Here is a 17,631-nt window from a genome sequence, read left to right as displayed (position 1 = left end):
GGTGATGCGACAAATGGGGTTTTTTAGTGGTAAACGCGCAAACTTTAATCTTCTGGGGTTTAAATTGGACAAGGTTCAATTAACCCCATTTCGCGACCTTCTCAAGTGAGGATTCGATAGAAGACACAAGTTTCTCCCGGCACTGGTCGACGATTTCCCCAGAAAGATCTGCATGGCCCATGTATACGGCCATCACCAGTGCTGTCGTCTCCATAGCAATGAATGTTGGAGGTGTCCAACATATCATTGATATGCAGAAGAAACAGCGTGGAAGATAGCACACAGCCTTGGGGTACTCCAGCAACCCGAAGCCCGTGCTTCGGGTTCGCGCAATATCCGTCGACAACGACCTGAATGCTGCGCCCAGTGAGGAAGCTGGAGGTCCACTTGTACAAGCTCTCGGGAAGCCCAAATGATGGAAGTTTTGAGAGGAGCGCCTTGTGCCATACACGATCAAAGGCCTTCGCTATATCCAGGCTAACTGCCAGGCCTTCCCCCTTGCTTTCAATAGCCGCAGCCCATCCATGTGTTAGGTATACTAGAAGATCACCTGCCGACCGCCCATGGCGAAACCCGTATTGTCGGTCGTTGATCAACTGGTGACCCTCTAGGTATACCAAGAGCTGACGGCTAATTATGCTCTCCATGATTTTGGAGAGCAGGGAGGTAATAGCAATAGGCCTGTAGTTTGCCGGATCCGAACTGTCTCCTTTTTTTTGGATCGGATGGACAAGGGCTGACTTCCATGAGTCAGGGACTACGCCTTTTGAATAAGAGTGCCGGAATAAACGCGTTAGTACCGGCGTCAACTCAGGGGCACACGTTCTTGGCACGATTGGAGAAATGCCATCCGGCCCGCTCGACTTCCTGACGTCCAGCGAAAACAGAGCTCGCCTAAGAGTTTTCTATCTGAATTGTACTTCAGGCATAGAGCTCTGACACCGCAGGATGGTCGGCGGTGTTTTTCCATTGTCGTCAAGAGTCGAGTTGGAGGCGAAAAGAGCGCACAATTGATCGGCTTTCTCTTTTGCCGTATGGGCCAGGGTGTCATTCCTCATCTGCAACGGCGGCATGGACGGCTGGCTGAAGTTACCAAGAGCAGCTTTCGACAACGACCAGAACTTGCGTGTTCCGGTCGGGTAACTGGAAAGCTGCTCGTTGATTTTGACTTTGCACGGGCGATTTGCTGCTTATAAAATCTGGAGGCACGGTTGTATTTCCTCTTAAGAACTATGCAGTTCGGATCCTTTGTGCCCAGCGCCGCAACCCAAGTTCGATACGCCTGTTTTTTGCAGTCAGATGCTGCTTTAACTGACGCATCGAACCAGGGCTGTGATCTGCCACCGATTGGTACTACAGAGCTTGGTATAAAAATATCCATGCACTGTAGTATCACATCGGCTACTGCAACGGCGCAGGCACTAGGATCATCCTAAGGGAAACAAACCCTGCTCCAAAGGTAGGATGCAAAAAAGGAACGCATCCTATCCCAATCTGCTGACTTGTAGTACCAAACGCGGTGGGTCGCTGGTGGTCTGGCTGACCAGGCAATGGTCGGACGTTACGAGAGGGGCGTCGACAAAGACCTGGTAACCATCGGGATGTGTAGTCAGCAGAAGATCCAATAAGGACGGCATGTGGCTATCCACATCCGGGAGCCGCGTTGGCGACTCAACCAATTGGGACAGACCATACGCCAATGCAAAATGATGCACAGATCGCCCTGCGTAGTCTGTGGTACGTTATCCAAGCCATTCGGCATTGTGCCCGTTGAAATCACCCAAGACTACGATTTCAGCGGAGGGGATCTTTGCAAGCACGTCGTCAATTGCCGCTTATACGCAGCCCATGAGATGATCGGTTTCTGATTATCACTATGGGACCTGTAGACACACGCATAGATGCGGACGCAGTCCTCTAAATCGGAGCCAGAGCTCCGCATAGATTTAGAGGACTGCGTCCTCAGAGAGTGGACAGGTCCCTATCCTCAAAATTGCCGAGACGGCGACAGCAGATATCCTCCCTAACGTACACATATACCCCGGCATGAGGCAAAAAATTGTGCTCAATTTTGTACCCGGGGTACGTTAAATATGACGTATCGCTAGGTCGAGATATCTGTGTCTCCGTAACACTCCGAAACACAAGGCCGGCTGCGCCGTCTCAAGGTGGTGGACGGCGTTTAAATTAGAGTGAATTCCCCTCATATTGCAAAAGTCCACGTTGAGTGTGGAGCGGGGAGCCGTGGTGTTACTGCCTCGTTTGTCCTTGACCATGCGCGGTTCTGTGCCCTCCCCAGAATACAAGGGCAGCCCGGGCTAGAGTGCTCGGGGAGGGATTCTCCGACTCTGGTAGAGCCGGTACCCTCCTTATTTTACTTTTAGTTAAATTCCTTTCCTTCTTTCAAAAAACAGCAATTTCATACTATTATAATGTTATAATACGTATTACGTACATTCTAAATAAAATGATATTGTGAATGTCAAGTAAAAGATCGTTTATTAACTCTAATATTTAATGCATATAAAAATATAAATTTATAACGAACTTAATTATAACCTTGGCCGTTACAAAAAAATAGTGGCACGTAGTAAAATAAACGCACATAGAAATGAAATAAGGCGTGTTCAAAGGAAAGGCTTAACTAGTATGTATATGAAAAGGTAGCCTCATCCTTCTCCACAGAACTTTCTTTATTACTTTCCACTTTAAAGACTGATATAAGATATTATTAACTATTTACGTGCATATAAAATTAATGCAAGTTTTTACCCTTACAAGTAATATTTAAGTACTAGCTGACCCGGCAAACTTTCTATTACCATATAAATTAATAAAAAAAAGGCAATAAAAAAAATCAAAAATAATCTACAACAGATGCTCAGACCTACGCTCTATGGACCTACGGAATATACTTATAAAATTCGAGGAGTTTGGCAACTAATACTGTGACACGAGAATTTTAAAGGTACACTACAAAGAGAATTTAAACACTACGTTCAGTATACTAGCTGACCCGACAGACGTTAAATAAATACTGTTTTTCATGAATTTTCAAAAATATTTCATAACATGAAGAATTATGTACGGGGAGGTCTCAGAATCGGCCAACACCTATTTTACATACCCCTAAATGATAAGGGTGACCCACCCCTAAATATATTTATTTTATTATGATTCAGCATTGAAAAATACGTACAACTTCGAATTTTCGCCCTTCTACGATCTACAACTATTTTATATCGCGATTTTTAAATTATTCTATTCCATGCACAGATCCGCAATGGGTTTGCAAGATGGCAATCGAATGCAATAATTGTAGTACGATAAATTTTATGTATCTATGATATATTTGGTAGGTTTAAGCCCGTGCTTCGGGTTCGCGCAATATCCGTCGACAACGACCTGAATGCTGCGCCCAGTGAGGAAGCTGGAGGTCCACTTGTACAAGCTCTCGGGAAGCCCAAATGATGGAAGTTTTGAGAGGAGCGCCTTGTGCCATACACGATCAAAGGCCTTCGCTATATCCAGGCTAACTGCCAGGCCTTCCCCCTTGCTTTCAATAGCCGCAGCCCATCCATGTGTTAGGTATACTAGAAGATCACCTGCCGACCGCCCATGGCGAAACCCGTATTGTCGGTCGTTGATCAACTGGTGACCCTCTAGGTATACCAAGAGCTGACGGCTAATTATGCTCTCCATGATTTTGGAGAGCAGGGAGGTAATAGCAATAGGCCTGTAGTTTGCCGGATCCGAACTGTCTCCTTTTTTTTGGATCGGATGGACAAGGGCTGACTTCCATGAGTCAGGGACTACGCCTTTTGAATAAGAGTGCCGGAATAAACGCGTTAGTACCGGCGTCAACTCAGGGGCACACGTTCTTGGCACGATTGGAGAAATGCCATCCGGCCCGCTCGACTTCCTGACGTCCAGCGAAAACAGAGCTCGCCTAAGAGTTTTCTATCTGAATTGTACTTCAGGCATAGAGCTCTGACACCGCAGGATGGTCGGCGGTGTTTTTCCATTGTCGTCAAGAGTCGAGTTGGAGGCGAAAAGAGCGCACAATTGATCGGCTTTCTCTTTTGCCGTATGGGCCAGGGTGTCATTCCTCATCTGCAACGGCGGCATGGACGGCTGGCTGAAGTTACCAAGAGCAGCTTTCGACAACGACCAGAACTTGCGTGTTCCGGTCGGGTAACTGGAAAGCTGCTCGTTGATTTTGACTTTGCACGGGCGATTTGCTGCTTATAAAATCTGGAGGCACGGTTGTATTTCCTCTTAAGAACTATGCAGTTCGGATCCTTTGTGCCCAGCGCCGCAACCCAAGTTCGATACGCCTGTTTTTTGCAGTCAGATGCTGCTTTAACTGACGCATCGAACCAGGGCTGTGATCTGCCACCGATTGGTACTACAGAGCTTGGTATAAAAATATCCATGCACTGTAGTATCACATCGGCTACTGCAACGGCGCAGGCACTAGGATCATCCTAAGGGAAACAAACCCTGCTCCAAAGGTAGGATGCAAAAAAGGAACGCATCCTATCCCAATCTGCTGACTTGTAGTACCAAACGCGGTGGGTCGCTGGTGGTCTGGCTGACCAGGCAATGGTCGGACGTTACGAGAGGGGCGTCGACAAAGACCTGGTAACCATCGGGATGTGTAGTCAGCAGAAGATCCAATAAGGACGGCATGTGGCTATCCACATCCGGGAGCCGCGTTGGCGACTCAACCAATTGGGACAGACCATACGCCAATGCAAAATGATGCACAGATCGCCCTGCGTAGTCTGTGGTACGTTATCCAAGCCATTCGGCATTGTGCCCGTTGAAATCACCCAAGACTACGATTTCAGCGGAGGGGATCTTTGCAAGCACGTCGTCAATTGCCGCTTATACGCAGCCCATGAGATGATCGGTTTCTGATTATCACTATGGGACCTGTAGACACACGCATAGATGCGGACGCAGTCCTCTAAATCGGAGCCAGAGCTCCGCATAGATTTAGAGGACTGCGTCCTCAGAGAGTGGACAGGTCCCTATCCTCAAAATTGCCGAGACGGCGACAGCAGATATCCTCCCTAACGTACACATATACCCCGGCATGAGGCAAAAAATTGTGCTCAATTTTGTACCCGGGGTACGTTAAATATGACGTATCGCTAGGTCGAGATATCTGCGTCTCCGTAACACTCCGAAACACAAGGCCGGCTGCGCCGTCTCAAGGTGGTGGACGGCGTTTAAATTAGAGTGAATTCCCCTCATATTGCAAAAGTCCACGTTGAGTGTGGAGCGGGGAGCCGTGGTGTTACTGCCTCGTTTGTCCTTGACCATGCGCGGTTCTGTGCCCTCCCCAGAATACAAGGGCAGCCCGGGCTAGAGTGCTCGGGGAGGGATTCTCCGACTCTGGTAGAGCCGGTACCCTCCTTATTTTACTTTTAGTTAAATTCCTTTCCTTCTTTCAAAAAACGGCAATTTCATACTATTATAATGTTATAATACGTATTACGTACATTCTAAATAAAATGATATTGTGAATGTCAAGTAAAAGATCGTTTATTAACTCTAATATTTAATGCATATAAAAATATAAATTTATAACGAACTTAATTATAACCTTGGCCGTTACAAAAAAATAGTGGCACGTAGTAAAATAAACGCACATAGAAATGAAATAAGGCGTGTTCAAAGGAAAGGCTTAACTAGTATGTATATGAAAAGGTAGCCTCATCCTTCTCCACAGAACTTTCTTTATTACTTTCCACTTTAAAGACTGATATAAGATATTATTAACTATTTACGTGCATATAAAATTAATGCAAGTTTTTACCCTTACAAGTAATATTTAAGTACTAGCTGACCCGGCAAACTTTCTATTACCATATAAATTAATAAAAAAAAGGCAATAAAAAAAATCAAAAATAATCTACAACAGATGCTCAGACCTACGCTCTATGGACCTACGGAATATACTTATAAAATTCGAGGAGTTTGGCAACTAATACAGTGACACGAGAATTTTAAAGGTACACTACAAAGAGAATTTAAACACTACGTTCAGTATACTAGCTGACCCGACAGACGTTAAATAAATACTGTTTTTCATGAATTTTCAAAAATATTTCATAACATGAAGAATTATGTACGGGGAGGTCTCAGAATCGGCCAACACCTATTTTACATACACCTAAATGATAAGGGTGACCCACCCCTAAATATATTTATTTTATTATGATTCAGCATTGAAAAATACGTACAACTTCGAATTTTCGCCCTTCTACGATCTACAACTATTTTATATCGCGATTTTTAAATTATTCTATTCCATGCACAGATCCGCAATGGGTTTGCAAGATGGCAATCGAATGCAATAATTGTAGTACGATAAATTTTATGTATCTATGATATATTTGGTAGGTTTAAGAATCGATCGTTATCTATTTTTTATACCCCAAAAATTTTAACTATTTTTTTTATTACTTTATATGGCAATACAATTAGTTAGATTATATATTTTTAATCAATAACGCGCTTTATGCATAATCTGCGTCTTGCTCGTTTTAATTTAGGATTGTATGAAACTAACCCCCTTGTTCATAATGGTCCGCTAGCTTTAAACAGCCTCTTAGGAGTGTTTTTTCTCATTCTGACTTAGGTCAATAGAAGAAGACAGAGTGAGAATTAGCAATTATTTTAGAACCCAGAACCAAAATTATTTAAGCTGTGAATCATGAAACAAATTCTTGGCTAAGCCTGGCGTTATAATATTATAAACAATGTAAGTTATAGAGTAAATACGGCATACTACCAATATACCACTAAATATTGCTATTTTAATGCCGCATCTATACAGGATGCCCCAGAACGTAACGATAACCTGACATCGGGGGAAAGCTCCTCTTATGATGAGCTGTACAAAAAAAACAGCGTTCTACACATCTCCCTGTTGAATTAGCCCGGCTTGTTTTGAACAGATTTGGTATATTTTATGAACTAACTTGGCTAACCATCCAGATGTAACATCATCAAAACCTACAAACAATTCAAAACTCTAGTCACAATGCCCAAAAATCCACTGCGGGTAGTATATTTTTAATTTTTCTATAAAATGGTTGGTACTCGAGTACTACTCTGTATAGAACACTGATTTTTTTTACTGGCTCATCATATACTCTATAATATATATATTTTTTGCATGAATTAGTGTATACTTTGTTTGTGCAATAAATAAATAAATATACTCATATACATATCCCGTTGGTCCACTGATTACGGGACACCCTGTATACCTCTTGCCCGATGCCAGGCATTCGTTACGATCTGGGACCTGTATATAAGTCCACTTCCACTAGCTAGTCTATGATGTCAAATTAAAAAACTGCTGGTACGCAACAAAAACGTTTTACAAAAGTATTAAAAAATACATGCTCAGGCATGTATTTTTTCATACTTTTTGCCTAGTGTTATATCGACGTTATATCATTAATAATTGTATCCTACAAATTCGACACTAACAGTTTTGCAAAGATATCGTTCATGATATCAATGTAAAGTGTCGTATTGTGTTACAATAACCATACATAGTGAAACTAATTAAATTCATATAAAACAAGTAGCTAACTAAAAGAAGGGAATAATAAAAGCATAAAAAATTTAACTTGTCCCAGTGGCTCTAAATGAACACAGCAAAACGCGTCCATCCTTCTCCAAAACGAAGCAACTGCCATTTTCATCTGAAAAGGATATAAATCTAGTGTCACCCTCCTGCCCGACCGAGACAGTATACGTGCTGGAAGGAGATCGCATCGTTCTGTTGGCCTGATTCACATAATCAGAAGGCGGGTCGGTAGCGTGCTTGAAAATGTGGTAAGCAGCTGATATTTTGCCACCAAATTTAATCTGTTTACTGCGTATAGCTTGTACTAGTCGATCATCCGATAAGCCTTTCTCTACAGTTTCGACTCCCACCATATTATTGTCGTTAACTAACGTCTTCAAATCTTCAAGCTTTTGTTTTAAAGCATCGACATCTTGGAATACCTCTTGGCTAGCTTCGTCTCCTGTAAATAATAAATATTTATTAAGACACGTCATATGGTCAACCCTAACTAAATAATATTGATAAAAATATGTCTTAATATAAATCTGTAAACGTGCTTCAATCTGTAAACCAATTACGTTTCCGTTACATTATGTTTATATATTCCTAAGATAGTTATTGAAAAATTATACGTACTAAACCAAACGCTTTTCTTTTTGCCTGGTGGTAAAGTCTTTGTAGCTTCAAGTAAATCTGCAGTCCTTTCAACATATTTCATGACAAACTGACTGTATGCCACAATTTCACTAATATTTCTGGGTTCCATTGCGGACACGAATTGCATCATTTTATTCATATATATCTCTGCTTTAAACAAAGTACACTCGGCTTTGAATGTATACAATCGATCTTTCTCATGTGGCAGCAAGTTGCTATTGACAATTCTGGTAAGATTTGCAAGTGATGGATCGTTCACACATCCATTCATCCACTGAACACTTTCATTTCTGTGTACCTCAAAGCGCCATCGATTATCTCGTACACACAAATTTAAAATATCCTTTGGTATATCTTTACTGATATTACAGTTCCGCAATTCTCCGATTCTTCGGAAAATAGTCTGACAATCCGCTGCCGGTAAAGTACTCAGTGTATAGATGCTAATGTGTAGATGATTATTTAATATTACTACAGAATGTCCCGTCGGAGCGATACCCGTTATCGGACAAAGAGTGAACAAGCCATGGCCCTGTAGGGTCAATAAGCGAGAAATCGACCACTGACTTGTTGAAGAGGTATCAATTTGACTCAAGTGCTGTCCGACAAATCGAATCATGGGTGCTGATAATTCAGGCATGCGTTGAATGTCAATCGGCGGAGCCCTACCCATTATTATTGTTCCAGCTGACAGTCTTATATCACTCTGTTGTACATTTCCACTATTGATATTCTCCCTCCACATATTTAGTATTTGGTTCAACGTGTCTTGCCTATTCAGATTATGCTCTTCGGAATATCGTTGCAAACCAGAAATTAAATTTAAATCATCTCTTAAATAACCGCGCAAGCTTGCAAATGCTTCTATTTGTTCAGGGCTCAAGGACTGTAATGAGTCACTGTAATGCATCGCTTCGACCAAAAAGTTTGAAAATTCTTGTATTGATATATTAGATTGAGATGCAGAGTAAAATTGTCGTAATAAGCTGACGTCATTTTGAACGACTTCTCGAACTTGAGCTAACTCTTTGCGTTGTTCTGGTGGGAGCTCCTTATATATTTGATTAAAAACTTGATTTTGTGCGTCCCGTATTATGGCACCTGATGTTTTATATGAAAACACCCCTTTAGTCCAAAATGCAACCGATGCCAAATGGAAAAGTACATCCATTTTAGTCAATTCATCCTTATGAAGGATCATATGGATGGTAGTGTTCAAGATTGCTGCTGTACTAAGCGTAAGGTTTGCCCCGTTCGCAATGTTAGTCACTAGTCTAAACGTGCTTGATATATCTTTAGCACGCGCTGCCATTGATGATAGTCGCATAGTTGCCCCCATTGCACCAAAGCTTGCTATATTTGCAGCCACGCCAAGCCAAAGCATTCGTGACTGTGAATCCGTAAAAGGATTTATTTTTTCTCCGTGTGATGCTCTATCCACAAGCTGATATGAGGCTCTGCCTGTCCCCCAAGCGGCGCTAGCGACACCTGCTATTACTAATGGAGCTGCTAAGCCGCCCGAAGCAAACAGTAATCCCACACTCGAACCAATTCCTACGACAGCAGTTGTAGTATCTACTGCTCTTGCTGTTTTTGAATCAGCTCTATCGGATGGAGTTTTGGCGTAGTAACAGTTGGCACGGCCATTTGATTTTACTGACAATACCAATCGATATGGATATAGCATTAATCCTGGTGGCAGCTTGTTGTTATTGTACCAGTCATCGAAACTTTTATAATATCGTCCTGCATTGTCGACATAATATCTATGCGAGTCTTTATAGCGTGAAACTCTAAACATTGGCAATTCGTATAGTTTATCCTGGAAATACAGCTCAACGGGCAAAACTGTGATGAAGTTCTCGCTATCTCCATCGCAACAATATATAATCATATCGACAATAGCTTGAATAGCTTCTAAAGAAGTTCCAACAAAAAAACAAAGATTGCCATTTTCAGCTTGCACAAATTCTTCATGCGTCCAATCAGCTGGATTTCGAATGGGCAGACCCATTGCTATTCCTATTGTATTTAATAACTGCGTGCCTTTTAGTAATTGAGGTTTATCACCCTGACCTTCACCACCTCTATTAAGATATCTATCAACATTACTCATAGCTTGGGACATCCAGTTATCTTCAGTTACGTCCATTTTGAATTATTTGTAAAATACGAATTTTATATTTTTAATTCCACCACCAATGATCTGAATGTATACCCGAAGGTCTATCTCCAGACTTGAAACTCGGTCGATGACCAGATTCAATCCACAACTTCAGGCACCTATCAAATTCTTTAACTTCACCTAACTCACTTAGGTCGTTCAAAACTCTATCAAACTGGTTATTGATGTTACGGAATCCTTTCAACAAAACATCTATTCCGGAACGAACTTTGCAAATATCTCCTGCGGGTCCAGTTAAATCTAAATCAATCCGTTTTCTCGGGTACTGGCTAACAAAACATTCGATCCACTTATAATTATGAGTAACACTAGTCACAATATCATTCACTTTGGGTTCTGATGTAAAATTTGAATAATTCCAATTTACGCTTTTTCCAAGAAGAAAAAGTTCTATAAACACTTTTTCACCTATAAGAAACCACTTGTTTAGCTGTTGGCCAAGGAGTAGCTTTGGTTCAGCTTCAAATTGGGTCAACAATACGTGCAGCTTATTCAAATGAGCTCTGCACGTCATATCTGTCCCAATTATCTGTAACAAAAATAAAAAGTAGATAAAGATTATATGGATAGATTATATCGAAAGGTTATGAGTTATTCTTAAGTTTTAGCGCTAGACTCGTGTCAGAATTCGGTGAGTCAACATATCCTGAAAACGTCTCGTGTTGAGGTGGAACACGTGTCGATTTGGTGAAAGGCATAACTTAGCGGTATAAACTCTCAATTAAAACTCATAATAGAATTTGGATTTCCGTAAAATAACTCCTAATTCAAAATAAATTTCAAAGATTCAAATGCAGATATATAGGTATGTCAATATACTAGCAACAATGCGCGTGTGAGACTTTGCAAATAATACACATACAAATCACAAACTGCTCTTTCCGCTGCTGGCGGCGCTCTTCTACGATACAGCGGATATCCCTTGTCAGTGTGGACAGTCTCTTTAGTAGTATTTCCTTGCTATCTTTAATCTCCTATTTCATCCCCATGTAGGTCAAAATTTCAAAAATGCTCGATCAAATATTTATAAATTACTTCTTTATACAAAGTTTTATGGTATCGTCTTCGATGATGACGAACTTCCATGCAAACCTGTTTCAGCACAACTATTTATTTTAACAAAACTATTTTTTTTGTTTAGTAAAAATTCGTGTACCTACCGTACCGTAGTTTTAGTTAACAACCGATGATTTTTAAACATATTGTGACAGAAAATGAAGGGCAATGTTTTACTGTTTCTTAATAATCAATAAAAAAAATCGGTCAGTTGGAGTAAGACTAATTTAATACTAATCAATCACAAAAGTGCTTAACCCAGGTCCGTAAAACATGTCATTAAAAAGTAATAGTAATAAGGACCTTTTTTGTTGCCATGTTAAATAATGATGTAGACCAGTAGTATTGCCAACACCAATTCAATGATTGAATTTAAACACGACAAATAGGACAAATATCAAACAAATATAAAAAAAAATTGTGTAATCTGATGTTATATCTAGTAGACGTACAAACATATGGCCCATTTTGGAACATCTCCTTTAATCACCGATTACTACCAATAGAAGTAGCGCCGACTGAGGTCAACACTCTTATACCGGCGACCACAATGTTGTATCGTTTACATTGTATTTTCTTTATTTACTGCAATAAGAAACTGCACTAACTTTATTGCAAAACATATTATCATAACACTCGAAGATAACAGCTATTTCCGACTATCTATATTACCTACTATTTGTCAAGTCGTTACATTTTATCAGTATATAGCAATTTAATATTATTTAATCTCTTATAAGTTTTATTACTAATTATATAATTACTTAATCCTTATTGGAACTCAGTTTTGTAATTTAACTGAAGTAAAAATTAAAATACACTGGCCTGCAAAAGTATCACACTTTTCAAATTAAATTTTTTTCTTAACTATAGAAGGTACAGATTTAAGATTAAAAACGTTTTGTTGCAAATTTTATAGGTTTTATTCTTAGAAACTAAAATTATACATTAGTAACATTTTTAACTTAAAAAAGATAAAACAATGAAAATAGACATTTTTAGTTTAGTGTAAAAAAAATCAACTAAAATGTATTACATGTTATTTAATTTTTAATAACTGGTACTGCCTCCTCGAGCTCTGATTACAGCTTCGAGCCGGTTTGGCATACTGAACACTAGGTTTCGGAGCCGATGTTGGGGAATTTCCTCCCATTCTTCTACCAGGGCCTGCTTTAGTGCCCTGAGGGTAGTAGGTGGTGGTCTGCGATTTCTGACTAGCCTCCCAAGCTCATCCCAGGCGTGTTCAATCGGGTTGAGATCAGGACTTCTTGATGGCCAAGCCATCACGCTGATACCGACCTCCTGAATATACTCTTGTACGATATGAGCCGTGTGTGGCCGGGCATTATCATGCATCAGCATCGATCCATCACCCATATTTGCTAAATACGGCCCTGCATTCTCATTGAGAATCTCTTGAGCATATCTTTGCCCAGTGAGGGAGCCATTTTCTATGGCCACTAGCTCTGTGCGACCTTCTGAAGATATGCCAGCCCATACATGTACACTGCCTCCACCGTATTGGACTCTTTCTGAGATGCAGGCTTGAAGGTATCGCTCACCAGGTCGCCTGTAAACACTTCGCCTTTCATCAGAAGTGTAAAGGAAGAATCGAGACTCATCGCAAACAAAATTCTTGACCATTCTTCTTCATCCCACTGCATGTGTTCACGGGCGTATCGCAGTCTCGCTACTCGATGCTGTCTCTCGAGTTTTGGGCCTCTCGCTGGTCTTCGGGGTTTCAAATTTGCTTCAGCAAGTTTTCTTCTCACTGTACTGTCACTAATGTAGTCCCTCCGGGTCTGAAGTAGCTGTTGCTGGACTTCAACTGCATTTTGGTGGCGATTTCTTAACACAGTGGAAATAATATAACGATCTTTTCGGGCACTGGTACACCTGGGTCTGCCATTACAAGGTCTCCTCAGATGGTGTCCAGTCTCTTCGTACCTTCGCTTTACCTTCTGGACCGTTCGTACCGTCACACCTACCATTCTTGCAGTGCGACGCATACTGATGCCTAGTTCCAGAAAAGCCATGATCCTAGCACATTCTTCAACTGAAAGAGGCATGATAAATAAATGTTATATGCTTTTTAGCATACATTTTTAAAACAAGACCCATGGATCTTGAAAAAAATTTAAAACAGAAAGAAAAATGTGAATGGTAAAATTGTAATTCGGAAACGTCCACTTTGAAAAAGGAATGGTTTTGTTTTTGAAGTTTTTTTTTCAGCCAATTCTTAAAAGAAGGTTACCGACTATAAAGTTTTTATGTACAAAATTAAATTCTCTTTGGAGTCCTTTTTATTTCGAAAGTATATCTTGTGAACTTAAAACGTTATCCCAATTTTAAAAGTGTGATACTTACTTTTGAAGGCCAGTGTAGTAACAAATTATACAGTATGGATTGCATATATATGAAATAAATGAAAATACAAGCCATACTGGTCGACAGAAGTAAAGTAAACTTAATTATTAAATTAAAATCCCTGAATTATAAAAGTGACATTTTCAAAGAAAATAAATATCAAAATTGAATTAGAAAAAAGAAAACAGTGCTTAGACAACGTACTTTGACCCCGAGGAGCGACAACGTAGCACACAAGCGCCAAATCGGCTGTTACTTCTCTTCTCATAAACAAGCTCTTAATAATTAGCGAGGAAATGAAAATTTATTTAAACATTTCACTTGAACTTTTAGACAGTTAAATTAATAAATACTGTCAATCTCTTAAAACATTCGCGTGCGTAAGGCTGGGTGCCTAGGATCAACAAACGATAAAACGGCGAAAAAAAAAATAAAGGCGTAAATACCCCACAATTCTAGTATATCGATAGTTTACTTACAATTACTTACCAACAACCTAAACAAGGCATTAAAAACTAGTATTTTGGTGTTATTCGAATGTTTTAATATTTTTAACAATTAATAAATGGATAAGCTTTCTAAAAATATAGTTTATTTTTGTAAGTAAGCAAGCAAGTTGCAATACATACGAAACCACTGTTTTCTGAGTGATCTCGTGAGCAGCAAACAAGTAAGTTGGTACGATTTTTGGTAGGTTGCTTTCAAATTACAAACATGTAATAAATTGTTATTGTTGAGTCCTTCTCACAATAATTATCTCTAAACTACTTCATAATTTACAAAAACAAAATCACGAAGTTGTTTAGTTTTAAGTACCTAGGGTGTAGTATTTTTACAATAATCATTACAGAATAATTTTAAAATAAACTTAAACAACTAATTGTTTTTTATTTTATTTTTTATTTTTTTATTTTTATTTTACATTTTTTGGAAAACTTACAGCTAGGTTAAAAAATATAAGTTACATACATATTTACAGAAGGACAATTAAAAGTTTTCACAGATAGAAATCGATATATGATGTAAGAGTTAAGTGGACAACAAATACGAAAATTATATAAAATGATAAAGAGACAAAAATAAATTAACAAAATAACTCAAATTTACAATTACACCTGATTGAAAAAGTTCTCGGTAAGGAGCTGTTTTACCTGCTTAATTGGAGTGGTGAACAAATCCAGGTCTAATATCTTAGACAAGTCGTTGAAAGACCGACCAGCCCGCAGTAGATAACTATTTTGTCTATAATTAGTTCTAGCTCCGGGAACATGCAGGCAGCATGGTCTCCGGAGTGAAGCAAACGGAACCTGAAGACCAATGTGCGCGAGCAGTTCAGGACAGTCGACCGAACCCCTCGCTATATTCATTAAGTAAATGAGATCGGCTATACGTCTCCTCTCTTCCAATGGCAGAATATGGAATTTTTGACAGCGCTGATTGTAGTTCGGAAGATATGCTTTTATTTTAAATTGAAGATGACGCAGAAACCGTTTTTGTAACGCTTCAATACGTCTATTGTATATATTGTAGACGGGGTTCCACACTTGTGAGGCGTATTCTAAGTGACTTCTAACATATGCACAGTATAATATTTTTATGGCTTTAATGGATTTAAATTCTGAAGACATACGTAAGATAAAACCTAAGGATTTCGATGCCTTACATATGATCGAGTTAATGTGATCGTCAAAAATTAATTTATTATCAAATACAATTCCTAGGTCGCGAATCGAGTGGACTCTTTTTAGAAACGAATATTTTAATCTATAATTGAATGTGATGGGAGTAGATTTTCTAGTATATGAAGTTATATAACATTTATTAACATTTAAATCTAATTTATTTCCTAAGCAATAATTTTCAAATCTATCGAGATCATCCTGAAGGTGTTGTGCACATTCAAGTGATCTGATAGGAGATAGTATCTTCATATCGTCAGCATATAATAATATTTTTCAATTAAGAAAGCATGAAGAAATATCGTTTATAAATATATTAAAAAGAAGGGGACCTAGAAGTGATCCTTGAGGAACTCCTGATGGGATCAGGATTGTTGACGATGCGTAGCCTTGTAGTACGACGGTCTGGCATCTGTTTTGTACATATGATGTAAACCATCTGAACAGATTACCACGTATACCAACAGACTGCAACTTACGCAGTAATAGTAAGTGGTCAATTCTATCGAAACATTTACTGTAATCCGTATATATGACATCAACTTGTGAAGGTTCTGACACATGGACAGCCAGATAGTCGCTACAAATAATAAGGTTTGAAACAGTGGATCGTCCTTTCAAGAAACCATGTTGCTCTGAGCTAAAAGTGTGTTTTAAGCAATCATATAATTGCTTATAAACAACTCTCTCTAAAATTTTGGCAAATAAGCATAATTTAGGTCTATAATTTGTAACTATATCTTTAGGGCCTTTTTTGTGTATCGGAGTAATGAAAGCCGTTTTCCAAATTTTAGGTACCACTCCCTCTGATAGAGAGCGTTTGAACAACAAGGTGAGGGGAATGACAAGACTCCTGGCACAATTTACAACAAACACTGCAGGGATGTTATCTGGGCCAGCAGATTTGGCTAGATTGAGTGATTTTAGTAATTTATACAATTCCTGGGGCAAAATTTCAACATCATGAATATCTGCTGTAAAATTGTTATTTGCAATTTCATGTGAAGAGTAGTCATTATAATTATTATCTAGGAAATTGGAATAGAAGTAATCATTAAAGATATTGCAAATGTCTTCCCCATGGTCTGAGGAGCGCTCCCCAAAGCGTAAAACCGCAGGCAATGAGCTATTGTGGTTTTTAGATTTTATGTATGACCAAAAAGCTCTTGGGTTTGTGCAGATATTTTTTTCTATACTGGAAATATAATCTGAGAACATGTTCTTTTCTAAGGCTTTACCACGTTCCCTGAGAGTTATAAAGGAATTGAAGTCTGATCTGTTACCGTACATCTTGTATTTAGAATGGAATTTGTATTTCTCTTTTAGAATTTTAATGAGTGGCTTTTTATACCAAGGAGGATATTTACGTGACGGGGTAATTATTTTTGAGAGTATATACTGATTTTTTAAGTCGTTTAAGATGCCATAGAAAAAGGTCACCGCTTGTTCAAGGGATCTATAGGAATGGGATAGTTCGAGATGTCAATCAATTACACTCAGCTTTGATATAATTGAGTCATAATCACCCGAATTATATAAAAACTTTGTATAGGGTCGAGGTCTTAAAGTATGAAGCTGCACAAAGTCGGCTAAAATGCAGAGAGCTGGGTGATGCTGGTCTTCAGGTACTAGGGGGTTAGGACAGGACGAGACAAATACTTCACTATTACAAAAAATTAAATCTAATATTCTGTCATTTACGTTAAGTATGTGGTTATATTGCGATAAGTTACTTAAATTAATATTATCAATAAATTCTACTTGGTGTGGGCCTTGTACATTAAAAACAGTATAGGACGAATTTTCATTACATTGATTCCACCTTAGGTTCGGCATATTGAAATCTCCTAGTAATATAAACTTATTGTATGGGTTATTTAAAACAAGATCGGTAAGGTGTTCCGAAAAGGATATTAATTGTACAGGTAATGAGTTACCTGAAATTTGGTTACAAAAATAAGCAGTACATAAATGCAATTTATACTTAATTACGGCTTACGGCATTAAAATGTCAGCGTCACCCATATATCCTCAACATTCGAGCACCAGTCACTGCGACATTCGGAAGCCAGCTCTCTTATTACCGCGAT

General features: G+C 39.1%; 2 protein-coding genes across 13 annotated transcripts in view; one reads left to right on the top strand and one right to left on the bottom strand.

The window, feature by feature from the left end:
* Nucleotides 1–17,631, top strand: part of LOC126971467 (nascent polypeptide-associated complex subunit alpha) — a 115,545-nt gene that overhangs the window by 13,252 nt on the left and 84,662 nt on the right. The gene's annotated exons all lie outside the window — the stretch shown is intronic.
* Nucleotides 4,447–17,631, bottom strand: part of LOC126971353 (uncharacterized) — a 109,037-nt gene continuing 95,852 nt past the window's right edge. For 7 of the 11 annotated variants that reach the window (XM_050817631.1, XM_050817633.1, XM_050817636.1 and 4 more), the window contains 2 exons: nt 8,234–10,968; nt 5,517–8,057 (listed from right to left, as the gene is read on the bottom strand). In XM_050817631.1, coding sequence (XP_050673588.1) covers nt 7,651–8,057; nt 8,234–10,406 — 2,580 coding nt within the window. In that variant the 5' untranslated portion in view covers nt 10,407–10,968 and the 3' untranslated portion in view covers nt 5,517–7,650. Of the gene's footprint in view, nt 8,058–8,233; nt 10,969–17,631 lie in introns of all 11 variants that reach the window. The other 4 variants (XM_050817639.1, XM_050817638.1, XR_007730889.1 and 1 more) reach the window with 4 other exon arrangements.

This window comes from Leptidea sinapis, chromosome 23 (assembly GCF_905404315.1).
Source record: "Leptidea sinapis chromosome 23, ilLepSina1.1, whole genome shotgun sequence".
In the NCBI taxonomy this organism is placed as follows: Eukaryota; Metazoa; Arthropoda; class Insecta; order Lepidoptera; family Pieridae; genus Leptidea; species Leptidea sinapis.
This window is presented reverse-complemented; position numbering and strand designations above follow the sequence as displayed.